Here is a 26,637-nt window from a genome sequence, read left to right as displayed (position 1 = left end):
TATTAAATGCACTTGGAATTTAGCTTGGCATTGTTGGTATGATTAAGAATACCAGAAAAGTAGTCTTGAATAGAATAAAATAAAGTCTATTTTTCATATATTTAAATATATATAAACTTTGTTAAAAGAAACACTCAGCGGTAGGGAAAGTGCTCAACAAATAAGGAGCAGAGTAATGCAGTGGGTCAAGTAAATTCTCTATGTGACAGTACAAGCCTGTTTCCTGCCATAAGCATCATCAGCATCAGTAAAGCTACTGTGACAGAACATACCATCTCCTGCCTCGTCATGCACATCACGTACACAACATCCAATGGGGAAGGGAGAGGTGACATTCTAAACATGTGATCGCTAACGGTCCAGTGGGGTGGGGCTGGGGGGGGGTAGGTTGTATACAAGGTTAATGGTATTTGTCTGTTGTCATGATTTATTTATAATTACAAAATAGGTGCTTATATCTATGTGTGCAACTGCTGGCCAGTTCATTGCTGTTATTCAATGTGGACATTTGTGGTTTCCAGATGATAAAATATTGTTCAGTTAGACATACTAGGTTATACATTTTACTACTGGGTGAATATGTTTTGTTCTTTGAGAGGATTTTCCAGCTGGCTGAATAATTAATGTTTCTGTCCACCAATGACCAAATATAAGGCCTTTAAGATGTGACATTCTTTAGACAGTTGTTTCTGAAGCTACACATGTGTGCATTAAACCTCTTTTTGAATGTCCCTCTGTTAGACCCACGTATGTCTCTGTTTTGTTGTTGTCCTCTCTTGTCACCGTAGCTTGGTAGATCCCTCCCTTCATCTGGCATTCTCCCTCGAGGGGGCGTGAGTTGGTCACACGGCAGTTGGAGTTGAGGGAGTCCAGTTGTGATGAAGGAGTTGTTGGTTTGTTGATGATTCTTGTGTTGTGGGACGATATTATGTGTTGAATGTTAGGCATGCAGCTGTAACTCAGGTTGATGGTGTTCTTACTGAATATCTTCCTCAGTTGATGGTCCGGGGTAAAGCACTAATCCAAAAGTCCAAAAAACTGCTTACTGATGTTTGTGGCCACGGTGTCACTGTAGGGTGGGTTGTACCACAGTATCAGTGTAGGGTGTGTTGTACCATGGTGTCACCAAGGTGTCACTGTAGGGTGGGTTGTACCACGGTATCAGTGTAGGGTGTGTTGTACCATGGTGTCACCAAGGTGTCACTGTAGGGTGGGTTGTACCACGGTATCTGTTAAGGCCACGGGTGTGTCCGTATAGTTGTTTTGTGTTGCCTTTTTGTATTTAACTCTCACTCTACATTCAGGTATCTGCCAGGTGCTCCTCATCACCTAATCGAACGGTCAACAAATCATCCAATTTCAATCAGCTGTGCAGTCTCCCATTTAAACCCCCACATGTCTTCAGTTCACCGGCCAGCTAGTTTAGTTTGTGTGTTGTAGCTACTTTGTGTTGATGTCTTTTTTCTCTGTAGCTACTTTGTGTTTGTAATGTCTGGCCCATTTTCGGTTAAGTTTGCATTTTGACTTTTGAGTTATGTTTAGTTGTTTAGTTCTTTTGGGCAAGGGGATCAAGGTAAGATGCCCATGGGCAAACACCCCATCACGTAGCCTACCTCTGTTAGACACACTAGGTTAGCAGCGGTTGCTACTTTTTGTCTTTAGGTTTGGTGCTCTTCAGCACTGTCAAGGGTGGGTTACTTTTGTTTTGGCAACCGTTCGATTCCCTTGTCCTGTCATGATGTTAAGAAATATTTATATTTAAACGTTTGTCTCACTGTGTTGCACCCTCACTGTTGCCCAGTACACTAGTTGTTGCACCCTCTCCAGACCGAGGGTCATAACAGTATCACTGTAGGGTGGGTTGTATCACTGTAGGATGGTTGTACCACGGTATCACTGTAGGGTGGGTTGTACCATGGTATCACTGTAGGGTAGATGTACAACAGTATCAGTGTAGGGTGGGTTGTACCACGATGTTAGTGTAGGGTGGTTGTACCAGCTGATGTTTCATCTTCTGCTACGTTTGTTGATTTGGTGGCAGTCAATGTGTAATGGTGGATTGTACTTGAGCTTAAAAGTGTAGCCGCTCTTTTGTAATGCGTCTTGGTATGGGAGTGCAGCTTCACTCGTGTTACCTCCGGCTTGGTCGGCCGTCCCTACGGACACAATTGGCTGTGTCCGTGGTGGGAAGCTGGATGCGGTTATGTCCTGGTCGCTGCACTAGTGCCTCCTCTGGTCGGTTGGGGCACCTGTTTGGAGGGGGAACTGGGGGAATAGCATGATCCTCCCATGCGCTACATCCCCCTGGTGAAACTCCTCACTGTCAGGTGAAAAGAAGTGGCTGGTGACTCCATGTATCGGAGGAGACGTGGTAGTGTGCAGCCCTCCCTGGATCAGCAGAGGGGGTGGAGCAGAGACCGGGATGGCTCGGAAGGGTGGGGTAATTGGCCAGATACAATTGGAGAGAAAAAACTGGACCCCCCCCCCCCAAAAAAAGGCTCCAGTTTGTATGTTTATGTGCTTCTACCACTATTATTTACCATGTCTTCAGACAGCATTACATGTGGCCATCAGCTGAACAGAAAGACCAATTAAACCTTATCCAGTATTAATCAGTTCTGTCCATTATTCTCAGGGATGTCACAGTATGGACTTATGATGTAAGACACAGACCTATAATCAGGGTTTTGTTAGTTTGAACAGGTCTGATGCAAACATACCTTAATTTGCCTGAGTTTTTTTGTGGAATTTAATTACTTGATTGAAATTCATTTGAACTTTATGAGTTTTTTTATATATATATATATATATATATATAATGTTGTCTTAATACATGCTCAATAATCCAGGTAAGAAAATCACAGAAGGTTGAATCAGTTCATCTGGACACAATGTTTAGTTGGAGAAGCATTTCATCATCATCTAAGTGACCTCTTCAGTCTCAGCTGACTGCAGGTGTCCCCACCCTTAATACAGTGACTGCAGGTGTCCCCACCCTTATAAACAATACCGTGGCGTAACCACCCAAACCAACGACCAGTTTCATATGTGGATGTGACCATTAACTAGTTTCAGTGGCCATGTGTACTATTCACAGAGGATTTGGGAATGTTTTCAGTCACAGCATTGTAAGATGGTGACACATGCCCCCCCCCCCCCCGTTTCAGGGATGGTTGTTCCCTCTTCACATAGATTACTTCTTTGACTCCCAGTTCAAATCAGCGTTCCTTCCTATCAAGGATGTGCACATCCTCATCCTTGAAAGAGTGGCAAGTGGCCATCCTCTGTGAATAGTGCACATGGCCATTGAAAAAGCTCATTAATGCCCTTATTTGCATATGAAACTGATCGTTGGTTTGGGATGTTATGCCACTGTATTGTTTATAAGGGTGGGGACACCTGCAGCCACTGTATTGTTTATAAGGGTCGGGTACCTGCAGTCACTGTTTATAAGGGTGGGGACACCTGCAGCCACTGTATTGTTTATAAGGGTCGGGTACCTGCAGTCACTGTTTATAAGGGTGGGGACACCTGCAGCCACTGTATTGTTTATAAGGGTGGAGGTACCTGCAGCCAATGTATTGTTTATAAGGGTGGGGACTTCAGCGGTCAGGTGAGACTGAAGAGGTCACTTAGATGATGATGAAACGTATCTGTCAGTAAACGTGTCCAGATGAAGTGATTCACCCTTCTGTGATATTGTGAATGTTGCTTCTTAAAGTTGTAGATAGACTACAAATAAGTCCCTTTGGGTTTTTTGCTTATGCCTGTACCATTTACTGCTGTTGTTTACTTCAAGCCTTTTTGTTTGTTTTTGAGTTGTGCAAAAATAAATCAACAGTTGAATGGAAACGTGACTGTTATATCACGTGAGGAACATGTGAGGAAACACTAACAGTGCATAGTCATTTAATGTTATATTTATAAAGTCATGGATAAAGTTTTAGTAGGCAGATGGAATCTGAGTTAAGCTAAGGGCAGACAGCTTGTGTAGTCCAGAAGATGGATTTGTTGTTTGTGACTGTTGATGACACGGCAGAATGTGATGCATACTGCCAGTTGATCAGTTCACTGTCGCCCTCAATCTGATACCTCACACACATGCATATATGCATGGTGGGCACATTCACGTTTGCCTGGAGATGTTGGTACTCCTGCCGAGTGACGGATCCACGTTCAAACACACAAATGTACGTGTTCACCCTTCCAACCCTGTACACACATTCCCCCTTATGTGCTGGGGACACTAATCCAGAGGTAGGCTGCTGTTGCTTGGTTGTGCATCAGCATTCCCTTCATGATGACATGGTGTCCGTTTCAAATTGTCATGTTGCCATGATTCCCTGAACTCCAGTGCCCTGAAAACACACACACACTGAAAACTCTTGCTCACCTTCCAGTGTGTTGACCGAGTATGGTGAATTTTCACTCAGCTGCTTATTTGTGTATGAATCGATGTCAGGCCGTGCCTGAAGTGGACCTGTTTCTATTGCATGTATATCTGTGTGGACCAGAGCCCCATGAAACAAACATATCCTCGAATTCAAATTCTGTGTATTAGCAGTGTCACCAACATAAATTCCAGATGAGCGGTCTGACATGTGCATTCCAGCCAGGTCTCTAAAATAGACACTGGTGATGTTGCAGACGGAGTGCACTTGCATTGTGCAATCAGTGTTTTCCTGTTGTTTTAGATGCAAGCAAAGGTGTCATGTATTTTTGATGAAGCTGTTACTGATAACTGTCAGACGGTGGAGCCGACAGGTGCTGTGAGTCGATCCGTTGCCCTAACTGACTTTTTGTCTTTCTTCTCTTCTAGGAAACTCCCAATTGTGTATTTCTTGTTATGGAGGTAAGTGATGGAATTTGACTAACCTGACATATGATAAGGCAGAGTTCCTGTTTTTAACCCCCACCTATTTTCCTTCACATTTTCCTGTTCTCTCGCTCTTGCTCCCTCTCTCTTTCTCACTCTCTCTCTTGCTCTTTCCCTCCTTTCCTCCCTTCATACTCCTCATTCTCCAGTTCTGCCACATTAATACCAACTGCCCGCAGGCTAGAAAACAAGCTTCAAGCGCCACTTCTAATCTCTCACTGAAAATATACCCTCACATGTCCCTGTTTACTTTGTTCTGTGGCAGCCTTTGCTCACCCTCCCGCCCCCCATTTTTCGTAGGATTGTAAAATATTTATATCCCCACTCACTCTCCACCTGTTTAAGGTGGAAGGAGAAGATAACTGTAAGCCTGAGGTTGTTTTTGTGTGTGTAACTGTTGTTTTTTTGTTGGTGGGTTTGTGATTATTCTCAGAAGGTCTCCATCAGTGTTTTCAGAACCAGCAAGGTGAAACACAAGACAGATTATTTGGTGCTCTGCAAAATGGACACAATGTTACTTGTGAAGCTAAAGATGTTAAACTACAATTTTCCTTTTTCTTTTTTTTTTCAATCCAACTTTGAGATGAAACACTCTTTTGTAGGTAACTTGTATAAAGAGGCAAGCTTAACCTCCAACTGTCAGTTTAACCAAATAAATATGATGACATCTCAGAGACACTGACACGGTGAGCAGGAACATATTCACAGATAAATATCATGACGTCTCACAGACACTGACACGGTGAGCAGGAACATATTCACAGATAAATATGATGACATCTCAGAGACACTGACACGGTGAGCAGGAACATATTCACAGATAAATATGATGACATCTCAGAGACGCTGACATGGTGAGCAGGAACATATTCACAGATAAATATGATGACGTCTCACAGACACTGACACGGTGAGCAGGAACATATTCACAGATAAATATGATGACGTCTCAGAGACACTGACATGGTGAGCAGGAACATATTCACAGATAAATATGATGACGTCTCAGAGACACTGACATGGTGAGCAGGAACATATTCACAGATAAATATGATGATGTCTCAGAGACACTGACACGGTGAGCAGGAACATATTCACAGATAAATATGATGACGTCTCAGAGACACTGACATGGTGAGCAGGAACATATTCACAGATAAATATGATGACGTCTCAGAGACACTGACACGGTGAGCAGGAACATATTCACAGATAAATATGATGTCTCAGAGACACTGACACGGTGAGCAGGAACATATTCACAGATAAATATGATGATGTCTCAGAGACCCTGACACGGTGAGCAGGAACATATTCACAGATAAATATGATGACGTCTCAGAGACCCTGACACGGTGAGCAGGAACATATTCACAGATAAATATGACGTCTCAGAGACACTGACACGGTGAGCAGGAACATATTCACAGATAAATATGATGTCTCACAGACACTGACACGGTGAGCAGGAACATATTCACAGATAAATATGATGATGTCTCAGAGACCCTGACACGGTGAGCAGGAACATATTCACAGATAAATATGATGACGTCTCAGAGACACTGACACGGTGAGCAGGAACATATTCACAGATAAATATGATGACGTCTCAGAGACACTGACACGGTGAGCAGGAACATATTCACAGATAAATATGATGTCTCACAGACACTGACACGGTGAGCAGGAACATATTCACAGATAAATATGATGTCTCAGAGACACTGACACGGTGAGCAGGAACATATTCACAGATAAATATGATGTCTCAGAGACACTGACACGGTGAGCAGGAACATATTCACAGATAAATATGATGACGTCTCAGAGACACTGACACGGTGAGCAGGAACATATTCACAGATAAATATGATGACGTCTCAGAGACACTGACACGGTGAGCAGGAACATATTCACAGATAAATATGATGACGTCTCAGAGACACTGACATGGTGAGCAGGAACATATTCACAGATAAATATGATGACGTCTCAGACACTGACATGGTGAGCAGGAACATATTCACATAAATATGATGACGTCTCAGAGACACTGACATGGTGAGCAGGAACATATTCACAGATAAATATGATGTCTCAGAGACCCTGACATGGTGAGCAGGAACATATTCACAGATAAATATGATGTCTCAGAGACACTGACACGGTGAGTAGGAACATATTCACAGATAAATATGATGACGTCTCAGAGACACTGACATGGTGAGCAGGAACATATTCACAGATAAATATGATGTGTCAGAGACACTGACACGGTGAGCAGGAACATATTCACAGATAAATATGATGACGTCTCAGAGACACTGACATGGTGAGCAGGAACATATTCACAGATAAATATGATGACGTCTCAGAGACACTGACATGGTGAGCAGGAACATATTCACAGATAAATATGATGTCTCAGAGACCCTGACACGGTGAGCAGGAACATATTCACAGATAAATATGATGTCTCAGAGACACTGACACGGTGAGCAGGAACATATTCACAGATAAATATGATGACGTCTCAGAGACACTGACATGGTGAGCAGGAACATATTCACAGATAAATATGATGACGTCTCAGAGACACTGACATGGTGAGCAGGAACATATTCACAGATAAATATGATGTCTCAGAGACACTGACACGGTGAGCAGGAACATATTCACAGATAAATATGATGACGTCTCAGAGACACTGACATGGTGAGCAGGAACATATTCACAGATAAATATGATGTCTCAGAGACACTGACACGGTGAGCAGGAACATATTCACAGATAAATATGATGACGTCTCAGAGACACTGACATGGTGAGCAGGAACATATTCACAGATAAATATGATGTCTCAGAGACCCTGACACGGTGAGCAGGAACATATTCACAGATAAATATGATGTCTCAGAGACACTGACACGGTGAGCAGGAACATATTCACAGATAAATATGATGACGTCTCAGAGACACTGACATGGTGAGCAGGAACATATTCACAGATAAATATGATGACGTCTCAGAGACACTGACACGGTGAGCAGGAACATATTCACAGATAAATATGATGACGTCTCAGAGACACTGACACGGTGAGCAGGAACATATTCACAGATAAATATGATGATGTGTCAGAGACACTGACACGGTGAGCAGGAACATATTCACAGATAAATATGATGATGTGTCAGAGACCCTGACATGGTGAGCAGGAACATATTCATAGATAAATATGATGTCTCAGAGACACTGACACGGTGAGCAGGAACATATTCACAGATAAATATGATGTCTCAGAGACACTGACACGGTGAGCAGGAACATATTCACAGATAAATATGATGTCTCAGAGACACTGACACGGTGAGCAGGAACATATTCACAGATAAATATGATGACGTCTCAGAGACACTGACATGGTGAGCAGGAACATATTCACATAAATATGATGACGTCTCACAGACACTGACACGGTGAGCAGGAACATATTCACAGATAAATATGACGTCTCAGACACTGACACGGTGAGCAGGAACATATTCACAGATAAATATGATGACGTCTCAGAGACACTGACATGGTGAGCAGGAACATATTCACAGATAAATATGATGACGTCTCAGAGACACTGACATGGTGAGCAGGAACATATTCACAGATAAATATGATGTGTCAGAGACACTGACATGGTGAGCAGGAACATATTCACAGATAAATATGATGATGTCTCAGAGACCCTGACACGGTGAGCAGGAACATATTCACAGATAAATATGACGTCTCAGAGACACTGACACGGTGAGCAGGAACATATTCACAGATAAATATGATGACGTCTCAGAGACACTGACATGGTGAGCAGGAACATATTCACAGATAAATATGATGACGTCTCAGAGACACTGACATGGTGAGCAGGAACATATTCACAGATAAATATGATGTCTCAGAGACACTGACATGGTGAGCAGGAACATATTCACAGATAAATATGATGACGTCTCAGAGACACTGACACGGTGAGCAGGAACATATTCACAGATAAATATGACGTCTCAGAGACACTGACATGGTGAGCAGGAACATATTCACAGATAAATATGATGTCTCAGAGACACTGACACGGTGAGTAGGAACATATTCACAGATAAATATGATGATGTCTCAGAGACACTGACATGGTGAGCAGGAACATATTCACAGATAAATATGATGTCTCAGAGACACTGACATGGTGAGCAGGAACATATTCACAGATAAATATGATGACGTCTCAGAGACACTGACATGGTGAGCAGGAACATATTCACAGATAAATATGATGATGTCTCAGAGACACTGACATGGTGAGCAGGAACATATTCACAGATAAATTTGATGATGTCTCAGAGACCCTGACATGGTGAGCAGGAACATATTCACAGATAAATATGATGATGTCTCAGAGACCCTGACATGGTGAGCAGGAACATATTCATAGATAAATATGATGTCTCAGAGACACTGACACGGTGAGCAGGAACATATTCACAGATAAATATGATGATGTCTCAGAGACACTGACACGGTGAGTAGGAACATATTCACAGATAAATATGATGACGTCTCAGAGACACTGACATGGTGAGCAGGAACATATTCACAGATGCCGATCGTTAGCTCTTCGTGTTTCGCGTCACTGCAGTTGGCTCGTCTTACTCGAAGGGTAATGGCAGTATCAGATGTGTTTCTTAGAGAGGACTGAGTGACGCTTGGTGTAATGCTGTGCGGGGACCAAAAGAATACTGTTCGGAGGGACACTTCGACCTTTCAGCACTGTCAGTTTAGAACAAAAACAAGTTTGTGTAAACAGGATATGTGCTTGGCAGTGAACATTCAAGGGAAAATCATTGTCACTCAGTATTAAAGACACAGTTTGGCCTCGGCCTAAACACTTTGAAGGAAATGTTAATATACTGTCATTGCTAGTGTTAGCCCAGTAAGATTTTGCACACTCTCGCGCGAAATACGATATTAATTTGTCAACATTGGACTTAAAAGTAAGCGTGTATGATTTTTTTTTTCTTTTCATATGTATTTCTCTGTGGTGAAGTTGTCCTATTGCCAGGCAACATATCTTTTTATCAATTCGTTTTATTTGGGGGGGGGGATTTTTTTCCCCCGTTTTTTCTGCAATTGTATCCGGCCAGTTACCCCACTCTTCCGAGCCATCCCGGTCTCTGCTCCACCCCCTCTGCTGATCTGGGGAGGGCTGTGGAGTCACCAGCCGCTTCTTTTCACCTGACAGTGAGGAGTTTCACCAGGGGGACGTAGCACATGAGAAGATCACGCTATTCCCCCCCAGTTCCCCCTCCCCCCAAACAGGAACCCCGACTGACCAGAGAAGGTGCTAGTGCAGCAACCAGGACACATACCCACATCCAGCTTCCAACCCGCAGACATGGCCAATTGTGTCTGTAAGGGCGTCTGAGCAAGCTGGTAGAGGAACCTGTTGTCATCCTTAAGCCTTTTTTCACCCTCACCAAGCTCTTGTGACAAGAAGAAAATATGTCCTTGACAGCAGTTGTGCCAAGGCTAGTAAATATCAAGAAGGCCTCTGACAGCACAGAAGGATAACGGCAACACCACCAAAGGTCTGAAAAGTGGTGGAGGAAAGGAAAGGAGGTGGTGAGTGTCAGACACGAATGAAGCTAGTGTCCTCAGCGCAGCCATTGACCCCCACTTCAAGCAATGAAATGAGGAAAGGTAACAGGTGTACATGAGGGTGACCACATTGGCTGAGCACTCTGTCATAAATGAGCAAGAAGGGCATCAACTATTGACGAGGATGAAGGAGGCATTGCATCGGCTGCACCGTTAAAGAGGGCTAAAACTGAACAAGAGTGAGAAATGCAAATGATGCAGAACGCGGCAGCATGTCTGGTTTTCAACCAGCCCAAAACGGCACATGTCTCTCTGCTGTTCATATCCCTCCACTGGCTCCCAGTTGCTGCCCACATCAAATTTAAACCCTTAATGCTCACTTACAAAAATGCAACTAAAACGGCTCCTGCCTACCTGAACTCCCTCATTCAGGTCTACACTCAGTACTGCTCACTACGCTCTGCCAATGAAAGGTGCCTGGCACTTCTGCCACAACAGAGCCCTAAGTCGCTAGCCAGACTCTTCTGTAGTTCCCTGGTGGTGGAACGAGTTACCCAAACTCTGTTCGATCCGCTGAGTCCCTCTTCATCTTTAAGAAGAAGCTAAAGACCCAGCTCTTTCTCCAACACCTCCACACCTGATGGTATTTTTAAAAAAAAGGTTCTATGCACCCTGTGCATTGCCTCTGTGCACTGCCTGTTGACACCTATGTCCTATCGGACTTGAACCTGTTTTTTTGGGACTTGCGTGGTTGCCTCCTGATTAGATCCTTGCTTGTGTTGTATTAACTGTCAGGCGTACATCACTGTGGATAAAAGCGTCTGCTACATGAAACTGTAATGGAGCTCCTCCTTTCCATGGATGATGATGAAGAACTGTCTATTGGAGAAGCAACTGTCACTGCAAAGATGGAGCTGGAAGACTTTTGGAAAGACAGGTCAAAAATGGATTCCAGTCCTCTGGAGTGGTGGAGGCGGAATACGAAGTGTTAAACGCAGCTGTAGGAAAGTGTTTACTTTGTATCCCTGCCACGTCAACCCTTTCTAAGTGCAATTTTTTGAAGGCTGGATTTATTGTAAGTAAATGGAGAAATTCCTTGTTGCCAAAGAATGTGGACACGTTGGTCTTTCTGTTGCACAACCTTAAGGTTTGTTGAGCACTAACATGCTCGCATCAGCCACAGCATGAGGTAGCTAGTTTATGTTGTGGCTTAGACCACAGATGCTGTTTTCATTAGGCTCTAATTAATGTTTTCACTTTATTTTATTTTTATTTTACACGATTTTATTTATTGCTTTTTGCATGTGTATTGTGCTTTTATCAGGCCTCAACTGACTAAGGCCTATGCTTTCTTTTTGTTCCTAAAGCAACACGTAATGCCGTTAATTATTTAAAATTTCATGTAAAGGTCAACACCAGCAAAAAGGCTTGTTTATTATTTATTGATTTTCATGAGCAAGCGATTTCACTTTGAAAGGGTTTTTGTAGCCAGTTTATTTCAATAAAAAGGAAATACCTTGAAGTCCAATTTTTGCCTTTGTCTCTCAATAACAATTCATTACAATAACAGCCCACTGATAGCATGTGATGAAGACATAGTTAATAATAACAGCAAACATGAACAGTCTAGTTTTTATATACGGCTGTAATTTATTCAATTAATTATTGCAGTCGATGTTTTAGCAGCTATAGGTTTGACCAGTATGACAGAATGGTCAGATAATGGGCAAGGAAACATTGTTGCACTATTTATTTCACATGCCGGCCTCCAAAGATCCTTGAGTGTAAAGGAAGAGTTCAGCTTCTGCATGAGAGTCGAAGACACGATGTAGGGAGCCGCAGATCAGTTTAAGCTTGGTTGGGTAGAGGAGGAAGGTTTAGAATCCCTCCTTCTTTGCGATGTTAAAGGCAGAAGGAAAGCAGTGGCGCCGGTTGATGGTGAAGGGGCTGTGGCTCACAGTGAAGTGAATGTCCTTACCACCAGGTATGACTGGAGTACGTCCCACTGCTCTAAGGATTTTGTCCTGGTCAGTAGAATGCAGGAGCTTGCAGATGAGGGTGCATGAGTCTTTAGAGTTGACATTGCTGGGATGGGGGATACGATGTGCCCTCATAATTTCCAGCTTCCGCTCGCCCAAGCTGGGGAGCCATTTAAGGAGTTTCGAGGAAATGGTCTTCTAGGTCAGCTAGCTTAACTTCGATGTTATGCAAGTTAGCTTTGTTTTGTGTTGTGCTTTTTTCAGTTTGCACCATCCTCTTGCAAAGGTCATTGCAATCAGCACAGTTTTTCCACATCCCTGGTACAATTAGCCAGGTCGGCCTTGATGTCATCTAGCTTTCTGTTAAGGCCAGTGAACTGGGATTTGATTAAAAGTGTTGTTTTTTCCATAGTGGCAGCTATCATGGCTGCTAGCTCACTGCTCCCAGCTTCGGGCTCGTTGAATTTTTTTTTTTTTTTTAGATTCCCCCCTCCCCCCTTTACTCCCCAATTGTATCCGCCCAATTACCCCACTCTTCCAAGCCGTCCCAGTCACTCGTCCACCCCCTCAGCTGATCCGGGGTGGGCTGCAGACTATCACATGCCTCCTCCCATACATGTGGAGTCACCAGCCGCTTCTTTTCACCTGACAGTGAGGAGTTTCACCAGGGGGACGTAGTGCGTGGGAGGATCACGCTATTTCCCCCAGTCCCCCTTACCCCCGAACAGGCACCCCGACCGACCAGTGGAGGCGCTAGTGCAGCGACCAAGACACACACCCACATCCGGCTTCCCACCCGGAAACCCAGCCAATTGTGTCTGTAGGGACACCTGACCAAGCCGGAGGTAACATGGGGAGTCGAACCGGCGATCCCCCGTGTTGGTAGGCAATGGAATAGACCACTACACTACTCGGACGCCCCCTCGTTGAGAGTCTTGCTGTCACTAATTTGGTGGACGTCTTAGAGTTTGGCGGATCTGGTATGCAACATTTTGTACACCGAGTTGCTGAAGAAGGTATGCAGGATTAGACTGAGGAACTGAAAGTATTTCATGGGTAGGTTTTTCACAGAAAGAGGGGGAAAGGACAGGAGCAAAAGCATCAAGCAGCCATCTTCTCTGCAGGTCATGTGACCTCTCCCAGGCAACATATCTTGTAACTTACTAGGGATCAGTAAAATGTTATTCCTATACAAATACCGCTGTTCCCCTTCTTGGTCAATCAATGAAATGAAATAAAAAGCCGTACTGGGAAAAATTTTGATTTTAATTTCAACTGGTGAAATATTCAACACTGTTGAATGACCATCGATGGTCCTAGAGTCACGTTTGTGCAACAAAGATAACTGTAATAATATGTGCACCAAATTGCATGTCACTCAAACTTGAAACGCAGGAAATAATGACTGGTTATCAAAATTATGAATTTGATTTTTGTACCTTGATTTTTGGATTTGATTATAATTATACCTAATTGTACCGCCTTTGTTAAACTGCAGCACGTATCAACCATTGTCTCTGTAGTTACACATTCGAGATTTAAAAGGCTGTTTGTTTGACAGAGCTATGAATGTCTGTAGCTAAAGCTAGGTTTATATTCTGACTTTTCTAAAGACGTGCAGTGCTAGCCTTTATTTGCATAATGATACGAATTTTAAGGACAGTCACAGTGTGCTCCCCTGACAGTCGTGTAGCGTAGACACACTGAGCGACCCAGTTTTACTACCTTTAATGACCTCTGAGACGTTTAAGACAGACACAGTTTGTGATTTTTCCCTGGTCTCAGGGGCAGGCTCTCGCGTCTGTCAGCTCGAGCTCTCCGACAGAAGTGAAATGCCAGTTAAAGTCTCAGGAAAAATACCATGCAGCGAAAAGCAACTACCTTCGAAACCCCCCCAGCTATGAACGAGTATAAGCGTATGCTCTGTTTTGGTTGGCAAAAACAACGTCATAAGCTGCAGTGATGGCGACAGGTACTGGCTTGTTTTGCACTTGCGCGTGGTTTTCTTTTTGTATCCTGGTGCATGTTGATTGGCTACCTGAAATAGGCAGCCTCACGGTATTTCTCGCGGCTCGTTACGAGGCATGGATTCATTGTGAAGCGTCTCGGGGAGTCTTATAATCGGTCACCCCTGGCGAGTTCCAGTTGCTGAATATGATGTACTCGAGGACAGAAAGACCAACGACTTGCACTCGTTAACTGTGACATTTCCTGCGACTGGAAATCTTGTCAAATCGTGTAGTGTGTACCTGGCTTAACTGATGTGATAAGCGTGGAGACTTGTGTGACTCAGTGTTCTACTCCCTCCATCCTTTTCTCTGTCCCTCCACCACTCCTCTCTGTCTCTTCCTCCATTGTGCCCTTCCTGTTGTCCCTCAGGAGAATTAACCCCACCCAGACAGAGGGTGTCAGGACTGATAAAGCTACAGCCATTCATGAGATTAATTGATGAGCTTGTGATTATCTGGACTGATGAAAATACACACTCCCACAGACTACCAACATGTGCTCTCAGACCCGTTTTAATTATTCCTTCCTTTGCTTCTGTTAACACGGTGTTCCTGATAGATGTTTGTTGTCCTTTTCCTTCCCTCCTCACACAGTACTGCAATGGAGGGGATCTGGCTGACTATCTGCAAGGTAAGCACCGGGCTAATCACTTGCCATCACACACCAAGGAGATTATTATTCTCCAAAACAAAGTCAGTAATTCTGCAGAGGAGATGTCCAGTGACTTGGCCTATTATGGTTGCACGTGTGGGAATGAATGCACGTGTGTCTGTGCATCTTAGTGTTGTTTTGTGTGTGTGTGTGCGTGCATGAGACAAAGGTTGTATGTTAAACTTGTGTGCCTGTGGGTGTGTCATGTCTGTACTGTCATGAGTGCATGTGAAGGGATTTGTGTGTGGGTGTGTATTCGTTTGTCTGTGAGGGATGTCTGTGCATAGGAACCACTGCAGCTTTACACAAAAGGGCCTTTTCTTGTTCAGAGTACACAGTCAGCACTGTAATGACCGCATCGTGATGTCTTATTTCCAGTGTCCGTCCCCCTTGATGTTTGATCGTGGACCAATAAGGGATCTTAAAGCTGAACTTAAACCTAGTGAGAAGTGAAAATAAGAACTATAACGTGTTCAACTGCCACCTCCCCTTCCTCACAGAAGGAAAGGTGCACATTGCAAAATATGGATGAGACATTCATGTGGGTAGATGGTCTTAAATAGTATAACCTAGATACACAATATTAGAGCCTGGAAAGAATGGACAAGTTGCTATAATTCGAAATAAAGTTTACTGAAATTAGTTTGCTTACAATGGGAATGCAACCATGCTAAACATATGTTGTCAGTGTTATTGTGGCTTCTGTCAGTTCTTATAGAAACATATGTTGTCAGTGTTATTCTGGCTTCTGTCAGTTCTTATAGAAACATATGTTGTCAGTGTTATTCTGGCTTCTGTCAGTTCTTATAGAAACATATGTTGTCAGTGTTATTCTGGCTTCTGTCAGTTCTTATAGAAACATATGTTGTCAGTGTTATTCTGGCTTCTGTCAGTTCTTATAGAGTTTCCTCATGTGATTGAATACTAAATGAGTTATCGCAGAAATCTAACACAGCAATGGCTAGAATTCATTGTAAGCAAATCTGAGGAGTATTCAAAATTCCTTATCAACCCAAGGGCGTCCGGGTTGCGTAGTGGTCTGTTCCATTGCCTACCAACACAGGGTTCATTCGTTCGAATCCCCATGTTGCCTCCAGCTTGATTGGGCGCCCCTGCAGACACAATTGGCTGTGGCTGCCGGTGGGAAGCCAGATGTGGGTATATGTCCTGTTCACTGCACTAGCGCCTCCTCTTGTCAGTCAAGGCGCCTGTTCAGGGGGGAGGGGGACCTGGGGGGAATACTGTGATCCTCCCACATGCTACGTCCCCCTGGTGAAACTCCTCACTGTCAGGTGAAAAGAAGCGGCTGGTGACTCCACATGTATGGGGGGAGGCATGTGGTAGTCTGCAGCTCTCCCCGGATCAGCGGGGGGTAGCAGTAACTGGGACGGCTCAGAAGAGTGGGGTAATTGGCCAACTATAACTGGGGAGAAAAGGGGGGACCCCCCCCCAAAAAAAGTTCCTGATCAAGCCTTCAGTGTATGAGGTGACAGGAGTCTGGAGCGTCCTGCTAAAAAGGAGGTGCTTTACATCTCCTCAAGGCCACGTAGCTCAGTTGTGCCTCTCAAACAGTACTCTTGACGGAGCATTTGTAAAGACATATTTGTTGTTCTACTATATCTTTGGCTTGATAGGCACAACTTGCAAAAATAAGTATAGCCAGCCCCAGCGTGAGTTTGATACTGACTCATCCCTCTTCTTACTCCATCACACTGGTGAGCGGCACAGCTCACCCACCCTCTGCCAGAAATGCAGAATGTGTAAGAGACTGGAGTGACAGGTACAGTCTTTTACACGTTCAATCCTCAGAATTACCAGTCTTGTAACTCATTTTCACACCATTCATAAAAAGAAAAAACAGCCAGCAGATCAAATATTGCTGTCTACTGTCCAAATAAAAACACCTTTCCCCCCAAATTATACTTGGCCATTTGCCCCACTCTTCCGAGCCGTCCCGGTCTCTGCTCCACCCCCTATGCTGATCCGGGGAGGGCTGCAGACTACCACATGCCTCCTCCCATACATGTGGAGTCACCAGCCACTTCTTTTCACCTGACAGTGAGGAGTTTCACCAGGGGGACATAGCGCGTGGGAGGATCACGCTATTCCCCCCCAGTTCCCCCTCCCCCCTGAACAGGCGCCCCAACCGACCAGAGGAGGCCCTAGTGCAGCGACCAGGACACATGCCCCATGTCCGGCTTCCCACCCGCAGAAATGTCCAGTTGTGTCTGTAGGGATGCCCGACCAAGCCGGAGGTAACATGGGGACTCGAACCGGCAATCCCCATGTTGGTAGGCAACGGAATAGACTGCCACGCCACCCAGATGCCTATTGTTGCTGCATTTAACATATACATCACAAAGCACATAGGCATACAGCACAACCAACCACCTTCTATACATAGATACTCTCAAAGAGCCAATTACAAAGCTAGTCCAAAAAAGGAAAAACATAATACATTGGGGGGAAACATAATACATCAGGGGGAAACGTAATACATTGGGGGGAAACATAATATATCGGGGAATAACATAATACATCGGGGGGGGGGGGGGTTGAGTTAGAGCAATTTCTTATTCGTCTCTCTGTAACCTATTCATGGTTGCGTAATGAAGCCATGGGGTCAAAGTGAGAGCCTGAAGCACAGAATGACCTAGATCACAAAGTGTTATAAGTGATATAGGTGCACTTTGGAAAGCTGTACCCAGCCAGTCAGCTGAACTCTGGACCCACAGAATATTCTGATTATTTATTTTTTATCTGATTATTGACCTTTATTGAGGGAGCGCTTCTGCATACAAATACGCACTTCTTCGTCACCGTACAGCGTGGCTCAAAGTTGGTGTGTTTATGTACACATCAACTATCATTTGTTATGTAATGGGATCTTGTGATGGTATTAATTCACATCTTACACAACTTATCCACAAAAAAAATTGGCCCTCTGTGGTGGTGGTGGTGGGGAGGGGTTGCAGTTAAACCTTAAATCCAAGATTAATGTTGATGCGCCTATGGGTTTGATCTAGACTTGCACTGGAATCACAATGGCTGGTTGTAGAAATACATCAATCCTCTTAGTCTCACATCAGGTTTGGATTTATTTCGCTACCAACTGGAAGCAGGAACATTGTTTCCATATTTTACTCCGTTTACCACAGCATTAATAATTCAATACACTCACTGTTTCCACTGAGGCAGATTTGTAATTTGTGGTAATGGGCTTCACAACTAAAACTGACTTGACATAGCATTAATCAGATGAGGCTGCATGAAAGTTGAGTTTGCAGGGCAAGCAATTTTTGTAAGAGCTGCAGTTGGGTTTCTCCTCTGACAAAATAATGCAGTGCAACACAATTCAGTATTATACTGTGTCAAGTCTTTCCATCATGTGTGTACAAACCAGGACAGCGAGTCATTTATTCTGTCCTTTAAGGTGCGGTGTGTGGCCGATGAGCCCAAGTGATAAGTTCTGCGGCTGTGATGATTGTCAGTCATGATTTCTGGGCCAGTTAGTCTTGCTGGAGGCCCAATATTGTCCATCTGGGATTTTCCTTTATCAAACATTTATAAGATTTCAGTTCTCTTGTTTTTGCACCAAATAATTTTATACAGCGAGAGCAACATTTTCCTCCTGCCTCCTGTTGTCTAGCGAAGGGGACACTGAGAGAAGACACACTGAGAGTGTTCCTCCAGCAGATAGCCGCTGCCATGCGCATCCTCAACAGCAAAGGAATCATCCACCGTGACCTCAAGCCCCAAAACATCCTGTTGTCCTATGTGGGTCGCAAAAGATCTAGCCTCAATGGTATACGCATCAAAATAGGTAATGAGTTACTCAAAACACGTCACTGATTTTATATTTTGTACTCATCTAGATAGTCACAACAAATAAATATGGACTTGTGGCTGTGTTATAAGGCGGCTTTTTATAGTTCAGTCCACCAAGATTCTATCAATGTATAAATTAATGAGACTGTAAATGAATGATTACTATAATGGGGTATTGATTTCATCTTCAAATGTTATTATACATGGGAGGTATAATAATAGACATGAGCACACAAGGCTTAGCTGGTGTCATGTTTTAATGGCCCATACATTCCTGGCTGTTCATTTTTTGATGGCCCATACATTCCTGACTGTTAATTTTTTGATGGCCCATACATTCCTGACTGTTCATTTTTTAATGACCTATACATTTCTGACTGTTCAATTTTTAATGGCCCATACATTCCTGGCTGTTCATGTTTTAATGGCCCATACATTCCTGGCTGTTCATTTTTTGATGGCCCATACATTCCTGACTGTTAATTTTTTGATGGCCCATACATTCCTGACTGTTCATTTTTTAATGACCTATACATTTCTGATTGTTCATTTTTTAATGGCCCATACATTCCTGGCTGTTCATGTTTTGATGGCCCATACAGTCCTGACTGTTCATTTTTTAATGGCCCATACATTCTTGGCTGTTCATGTTTTGATGGCCCATACAGTCCTGACTGTTCATTTTTTAATGGCCCATACATTCTTGGCTGTTCATGTTTTGATGGCCCATACAGTCCTGGCTGTTCATGTTTTGATGGCCCATACAATCCTGGCTGTTCATTGTTGAGCATAGAACATAGTTTGAACAGCAGCAAGCATCCATTGTGTCCAAGCTGATTTTCGCTGTGCTTGGAGACAAACTATTCATAGCTCTTTTGACTGTAGTGTGTGATTATGAGGCAGTTCTCTGTCTGTTTCATCAGTGTCTCCCTCCTGGGGGGTTGAGAGACAAACGGTAGCAGCATTTGTTGCTATTAATAACGTCGCCATACTGACAGGCTTGTTTCATGTGTTTGTGCTGCAGCCGACTTTGGATTTGCACGATACCTCCAGAGCAACATGATGGCCGCCACACTGTGTGGCTCACCAATGTACATGGTGAGTGTTTGAGTTTATATGTTGTGTGTCTCTAGAATTGCAGTTGGTGTGTCTTCTCAAATGACATCGTACCTTATTTAGTGGTGTGGGACATTTTCTGTCTTTTTTTTATATAATTCCCCTCTCATCATAGGCTCCAGAGGTCATCATGTCCCAGAGCTATGATGCTAAGGCTGACCTGTGGAGCATAGGGACAGTCATCTATCAGTGTCTTGTTGGCAAGCCTCCTTTCCAGGTTGGTATGGTACACAGAAGGAAAGGTGTAAGTGTACGTGTGTGTGTGTCCGTGCATGCATCTCATCACTATATTTATATCTTTATAGGCCAGCAGTCCTCAGGACTTGAGGATGTTCTACGAGAAGAATACAAATCTACAGCCAGTGTAAGCTACACAACATCTTGCCTTTTAAATAAGGGATCTTTTCAAGAGTCACTCTTTTCATCTTGATGTTTGAAACAGTGTTATGATGTTCTTTGCCTGTGTTCCTCAGTATCCCAAGAGAGACATCGCCACAACTCAGTGACCTTTTGCTGGGGCTGCTGCAGAGGAACCAAAAGGACAGAATGGACTTCGGTGAGTGCCATGATCACGTGGTTTATATAAAGGACGTGGTCATGTAATGGATTGGGTTTATGAGACATGTCTCCAGTTAACTTTATGATTACAATATTTCTGCTCATTAATGACTAACTCCTCCACCCGACCTGTGCAGATACGTTTTTCAGCCATCCTTTCCTGGAGCCGCTGTCCACCATTAAGAAATGTAAGTTGAGTAATCATGTTCACGAGAGTGGCAACTGAATACATACTGGACAACACTTAATCATTTCGGCATCTAAAAACTGTTTTTATTTGGGATCAGCTTGTCCTGTACCAGTCCCCAGTGCCCCCAGTGTTGTGGCAGACACTGCCTGTAGCAACTCGCCGTGCATCCACTACAACTCTCCACCTGTGAGTTCAGCATTTCCAGATAGTACTTCTCTGTGCAGTATACCAAGATCTGTCTTTCTATGCCTGTGACTCGGTTTAAGTATTTGATATGCCTTGAAAAACCTGATGTTGTGAATATTATCTATGTATTTTGTGAGCAGAATGTAAAATATGGCTCGATCACCACTCGTCTACTGATTCTACTAGTTTTAACATCCTCCAACACACCCCAGAACAGTGTTCACACTGGCATTGTACAACAGCTGTGGGAAAGTATAAGTGAGTTTCCCAGGATGTCCTGTTTCTCTGGAGCGATGTGATTACATTAGTTTGACAGTCAGCTCTGCCCCGTCTAGAGCCTTAATTGCATCATCCAGCAACCCCACAAGAACTTAATCCCTCTTCTTCTCCTCCCCCTCACTTCTTTCCTCCCTCTCAATCTGTTAACTACTCTACACACACACGCATGCATGCATACATGTGTGCCCCTCTAGTCACTCCCTGATATGCAGACATTAGCAGAGGATGGTCTGTCGTCTCCCCCTCTGGGCCCACCCAACTACCTGCAGCTGTCTAAAGAGTCTGCAGGCAGTACCAGCAGTAAGAACTCATCTTGCGACACAGATGACTTTGTCCTGGTTCCCCACCTGCCCACTGAGAGCTGTGAGTAGATATACAAACACACACAAACACATATATTTCTTTACATTTAGGCCGCATTCACACAGACTCAGGCAATGCGGTGCCTGGCCACAGCGGTGTGCGGCTGTATGGGCGTAACACTACATGGCCCGTTGTGATCAGTGGTCACCACGATGGGCCATTGCAGCGATCATGGCTCACATGGGAATCTTCAGTCTGGTCGCCGGCTTATGTGATTGGCCACCGCAGCAGGACGTTGGGTTGTGTTCAGGCAAAAGTTGAATCTGTTTCAACTTTCTTGCTGGATGCCGTTGCATTTTTATTTTTTTTTGCTAAACCCCCTGCGGCATGCACTGAATGCAGCCTTACTTGGCAGCAGGGGCAAACACAAAAATTAGTTACTATGGCAAAAATATTTTTAAAAAAAAATATCAATTCATCTTTGGCTTTATTGTTTTCCTGTAAATAACATATGGGGCTCTGAGTGAATATCAAACTATGGGTGGTTCCGTTATAATTAGATGTCATAATCACTAACAGGGATACTCATATGCTGTTAATGCACACAACATTAAATATTGTGTTATTTGTGTAGTGCCTAAATATCCAGTAACACATTAACATGTGTAGAACCCAGTAAGATAGACATGTACACTTACTTTATTGAAAACAAAGGGGGCTGGAAGACAATGTTCTTAAGCTAACTCACAGTTCCATGTGATACATTTGCAAACTCACTCACAAACACACACACACACACATATACAGAACTTGAGTGATATAAAGGAATATAAATTGGACACCTGTCAGCCAAAGGCATTGAGCGGATTCATTCCATCGAGTAACTGTAATTATAACACGTGGTAAACAGGAGGCACAGAGAACATATCCTCTAGACTGCTACAGTCAGCCCTCATACTCCAGCTGTGGTGTTCTGCACACGTGTTAAAGTCCTGCTGCTAGTTCTCCACTCGGAAGCTTGGGGAAAAAAAGAAAAGAAAACTGGAAATAAACTAGAAAACTTGGCAGGTGGCATGTTTAGTGTTGAATAAAATATGTTGTCTATCAGTATAGTCTTCTTAGACAGAACATCACATTTTTATCTTTATCTCCCTGCTCTTCTACAGATGACCAGTCAATTGGACCGGTGAGCCGTCGGCCATCCAGCGAGTTCCTCATGTGTGGAGGGTCAGTTTCTTAAATGCTGCTTATTATGACTCAAGTTGATTTTAAAACTTGCACATTAATCTTTCCCTAAACCTTCCCAACCAATTAAAAGATATGGTCAAATGAGAGATGTCTACTCCATCTGGTTTGTTTCTGTCACCTGTTTAAGCTTAGGGGTTTTTATTCTTGTTTGCAAAATAACTCCTCCTGTATCAATGAACTTAAGTTATGAACCCACCTCTTATAAATATCCAGGTTCACCCACACATTCCTGAACAAGAAGCGCCAATTACTGAATGGACAGGAGTACCCAAGTGGAGCATAGATTTGTACCATTACGATGGAGTAGCTCCAGAAGGGTAGAAACAATATACGTTGGAAGGTCAGATGGAAAATCTTGTATCTTTTTTTGACAGACGTTGTGTTGTTGGTATTATATAGTATATATACGGAATTGAAAGGCTGTTACGTTATCACCAGTTTTCTGCTCAAACTGGTGACCATCTGGTTTCAACTGGGCCATTAATATTACAGTTTGGTTTGCAGATCCCTTTTAGGTTTTGTAACATCTTTGCTATTTATGGGTCAAAAATAGTCATAAACTTGAGGGAGAAGAGCATCTGAGTGGCTTAGCAGTCTATTTCGTTGCCTACCAACATGGGGATCGCCTGTTCGAGTCCCCATGTTACCTCCGGCTTGGTCAGGTGTCCCTACAGACACAATTGGCCGTGTCTGTGAGTGGGAAGCTGGATGGGTGTGTGTCCTGGTTGCTGCACTAGGGCCTCCTCTGGTCGGTTTGGGCGCCTGTTCAGGGGGGAGGGGAAATGGGGCGGGGGGGATAGAGTGATCCTCCCACGCGCTACGTCCCCCTGGTGAAACTCCTCACTGTCAGGTGAAAAGAAGCAGCCTGTGACTCCACATGTATGGGAGGAGGCATGTGGTAGTCTGCAGCCTTCCCCGGCTCGGCAGAGGGGGTGGAGCAGAGACCAGGATGGCTCGGAAGAGTGGGGTAGTTGGCTGGATACAGTTAGGGAGAAAAAGGGGAAAAGAAGAAGAAAAACTTTCAAAGGGTGTAACATCCACTGTTACCACCTATGCCATGTATAAAAGTTGACCCGGGTCTTTTGAACCAGATGCTGCAGTAACTGGGTTGTGCGACCCCGAGAGCAGGATAAGCGGTTCGGATAATGGATGAAAGAGGTCTACCTTTTTGAGTGTATGTGGTGAGTTTACCATTCTAAACTTTATGGTTATTGGACATATGGTCACTGAGTTTGAAGAAATGTTCTTCATTGTCGTGTACATTTTACTGAGTTTACTGTCTAAATTGTTTGACCAAATAGCATTTTGTGATTCCTAATAAAGTAACTTAGGCAGCCGTACAGTTGTCTGACATCAGAAATACAGACGTATCGGTGACGAGACCTGTTTTTTGTTTTTTTTAGAGAAAGGATTGATTTCCAGTAAGTGGTGACAGAATCGGAGTGGGTGGGAAGTGGATGTGTTGGCTTTGCCGGCGGTGCGAGGGACCCCTGGCCGTTCTCTGGTCGGAGCGTCATTAGAACATAAACCCTGTAGTTCCACCCATAGCTAGCTAGTGGACAACAGGTCATTGGGCATGAACACAGATTACTTGATGTTTAGAAGTCAGGTATGGTATCTAACATATGTGCCTGTCGGTCTGTGTGTGTGTGTGTGTGTGTGTGTGTGTGTGTGTGTGTGTGTGTGTGTGTGTGTGTGTCTTGTCAGTAGTCAGCCAGTCTTTTCAGCTGTGACTTACCCTCTGCTAATAGGTGCTGTCTGCTCCATTTGGCTGATCTGCGTAGATGCACGTGTGTTAACTGTCTGGTGTTTGTGTCTGGCTTTGTGCATGTCAGTGAAAATGGCCTCCCCTCGTCTCATCACTCATCATGCTATTTATATCTTTGTCATTGTTTGCAAAACAGCTTCTTCCGGCTGGTTTTTAGGTTTCGTAACTGAGCCACAGTGTTCTTCATGCTTGGCCAGCTGGGAGTGAGTTCTCTGAGCGTGATTAATAAGTAACAAGGTGGTTCTTTACTGAAAAACAAAAGACAGCTGATTCGTTGAGGTCTGGGGGGTAAAAATAGCTGAACGCACGATGTTGTTGCCGTTATTTTGGTCTGTGCCTCGGCAGCCTATGATAAGACACACGTGCCCGTCATGAGTCACATTACCATGGCACTCGTGTTCATTTTCCGTCTTTCAGTGTCCCTCATTCCTTCCCCCGTCCCCCTTCCAGAATATCCTACAGCCAGCCACTATATTCACCTCCCTCCCTTTCTCCCTCTCTGTTCTTACACAGCCTCAAGCAAGGCTGTTTGTTCTTTTTTTCTTTTCCTGTAGCTCTCTCTACCCCTTCCTCCGCCTCCGTGGTGGTTTCACTCTCTTCTGTCACTCCCCTCCAAATTGCTCATCCCTTTCTTTGACTCTTCTCCATCCCCTTTATAACTTTCCCAGTTTTAGCCATTTTTGTGCCAGTCGTGTAAATAAGTTGGCATGTGTGGTCGTTGGCGACATATCAGCGATGCCAGTGCGGTCATGCCCCTCTTCTTCAGTACTGTGACTGCACACAGACAACACTCGCAGCCACACAGAGTTCCTGTGAATCACAGCCTTGTCCCAGCCCCGCTTCCCCGGCAACTTGTTTATCCTCCTCACACTGTGTCCCTAATCGATTAGAGTGGGAGAGGAAGAGCAGAACGAGCAGCTGAGAGGAAGGAGAGGGAGGGGGAGAGAGAAAAACTGACAGAGCAAAGGAACTAAGGAGATAGGATGGGGGGGATGAGAAAGCGGGGAGTGAAAAAAAGGACGTTTGGAACCAGAAAGAAAGAAAGAAACTAGTAAAACGTATCTGGGGGGACTGGCAAGAAAGGGAAACTGCAGCTGGTGACAATGAATGAGGGGGCAGCAAGGCACAGCAGAGCAAGAAACCAGGGCAAAAAAGACATGGAGGGATTCTTAAGACACAACAAAAGAGAAAGCCCCCCATGATGCACTTGTTGAGACAAATGGGCCTGTCGTGAAGATTCTTTATTTTTCTATCTCAGCCTCTGTTTTCTTTCCCTTGACTTGTAGTCTTGGACAACAGACTGTCTCCAGACTGTCTTTTGTAAAGTCAGGACAACAGACTGTCTCCAGACTGTCTTTTGTAAAGCGAGGACAACAGACTGTCTCCAGACTGTCTTTTGTAAAGCGAGGACAACAGACTGTCTCCAGACTGTCTTTTGTAAAGTCAGGACAACAGACTGTCTCCAGACTGTCTTTTGTAAAGTCAGGACAACAGACTGTCTCCAGACTGTCTTTTGTAAAGCGAGGACAACAGACTGTCTCCAGACTGTGTTGTAAAGCGAGGACAACAGACTGTCTCCAGACTGTCTTTTGTAAAGCGAGGACAACAGACTGTCTCCAGACTGTCTTTTGTAAAGTCAGGACAACAGACTGTCTCCAGACTGTCTTTTGTAAAGCGAGGACAACTGACTGTCTCCAAACGGTCTTTTGTAAAGCGAGGACAACAGACTGTCTCCAGACTGTCTTTTGTAAAGCGAGGACAACAGACTGTCTCCAGACTGTCTTTTGTAAAGTCAGGACAACAGACTGTCTCCAGACTGTCTTTTGTAAAGCGAGGACAACAGACTGTCTCCAAACGGTCTTTTGTAAAGCGAGGACAACAGACTGTCTCCAGACTGTGTTGTAAAGCGAGGACAACAGACTGTCTCCAGACTGTCTTTTGTAAAGTCAGGACAACTGACTGTCTCCAGACTGTCTTTTGTAAAGTCAGGACA

At 44.1% G+C, this 26,637-nt stretch overlaps 1 protein-coding gene across 1 annotated transcript in view; it reads left to right on the top strand.

Moving 5' to 3' along the window:
* The window catches only part of ulk2 (unc-51 like autophagy activating kinase 2), a 57,580-nt gene that overhangs the window by 15,561 nt on the left and 15,382 nt on the right, over positions 1–26,637 (top strand). The window contains exons 4-14 of the mRNA XM_056283011.1: positions 4,820–4,852; positions 15,111–15,147; positions 18,818–18,991; positions 20,021–20,094; positions 20,228–20,329; positions 20,418–20,476; positions 20,586–20,668; positions 20,808–20,858; positions 20,958–21,046; positions 21,520–21,688; positions 22,795–22,855. Of these exons, the coding sequence (XP_056138986.1) occupies positions 4,820–4,852; positions 15,111–15,147; positions 18,818–18,991; positions 20,021–20,094; positions 20,228–20,329; positions 20,418–20,476; positions 20,586–20,668; positions 20,808–20,858; positions 20,958–21,046; positions 21,520–21,688; positions 22,795–22,855 (932 nt within the window). The remainder of the gene's footprint in view (positions 1–4,819; positions 4,853–15,110; positions 15,148–18,817; positions 18,992–20,020; positions 20,095–20,227; positions 20,330–20,417; positions 20,477–20,585; positions 20,669–20,807; positions 20,859–20,957; positions 21,047–21,519; positions 21,689–22,794; positions 22,856–26,637) is intronic.

Source organism: Lampris incognitus, chromosome 7 (genome assembly GCF_029633865.1).
Source record: "Lampris incognitus isolate fLamInc1 chromosome 7, fLamInc1.hap2, whole genome shotgun sequence".
NCBI classification, from domain to species: Eukaryota; Metazoa; Chordata; class Actinopteri; order Lampriformes; family Lampridae; genus Lampris; species Lampris incognitus.
Note: the sequence above shows the minus strand (reverse complement) of the source record. Positions and strands in the feature narration are given on the sequence as shown.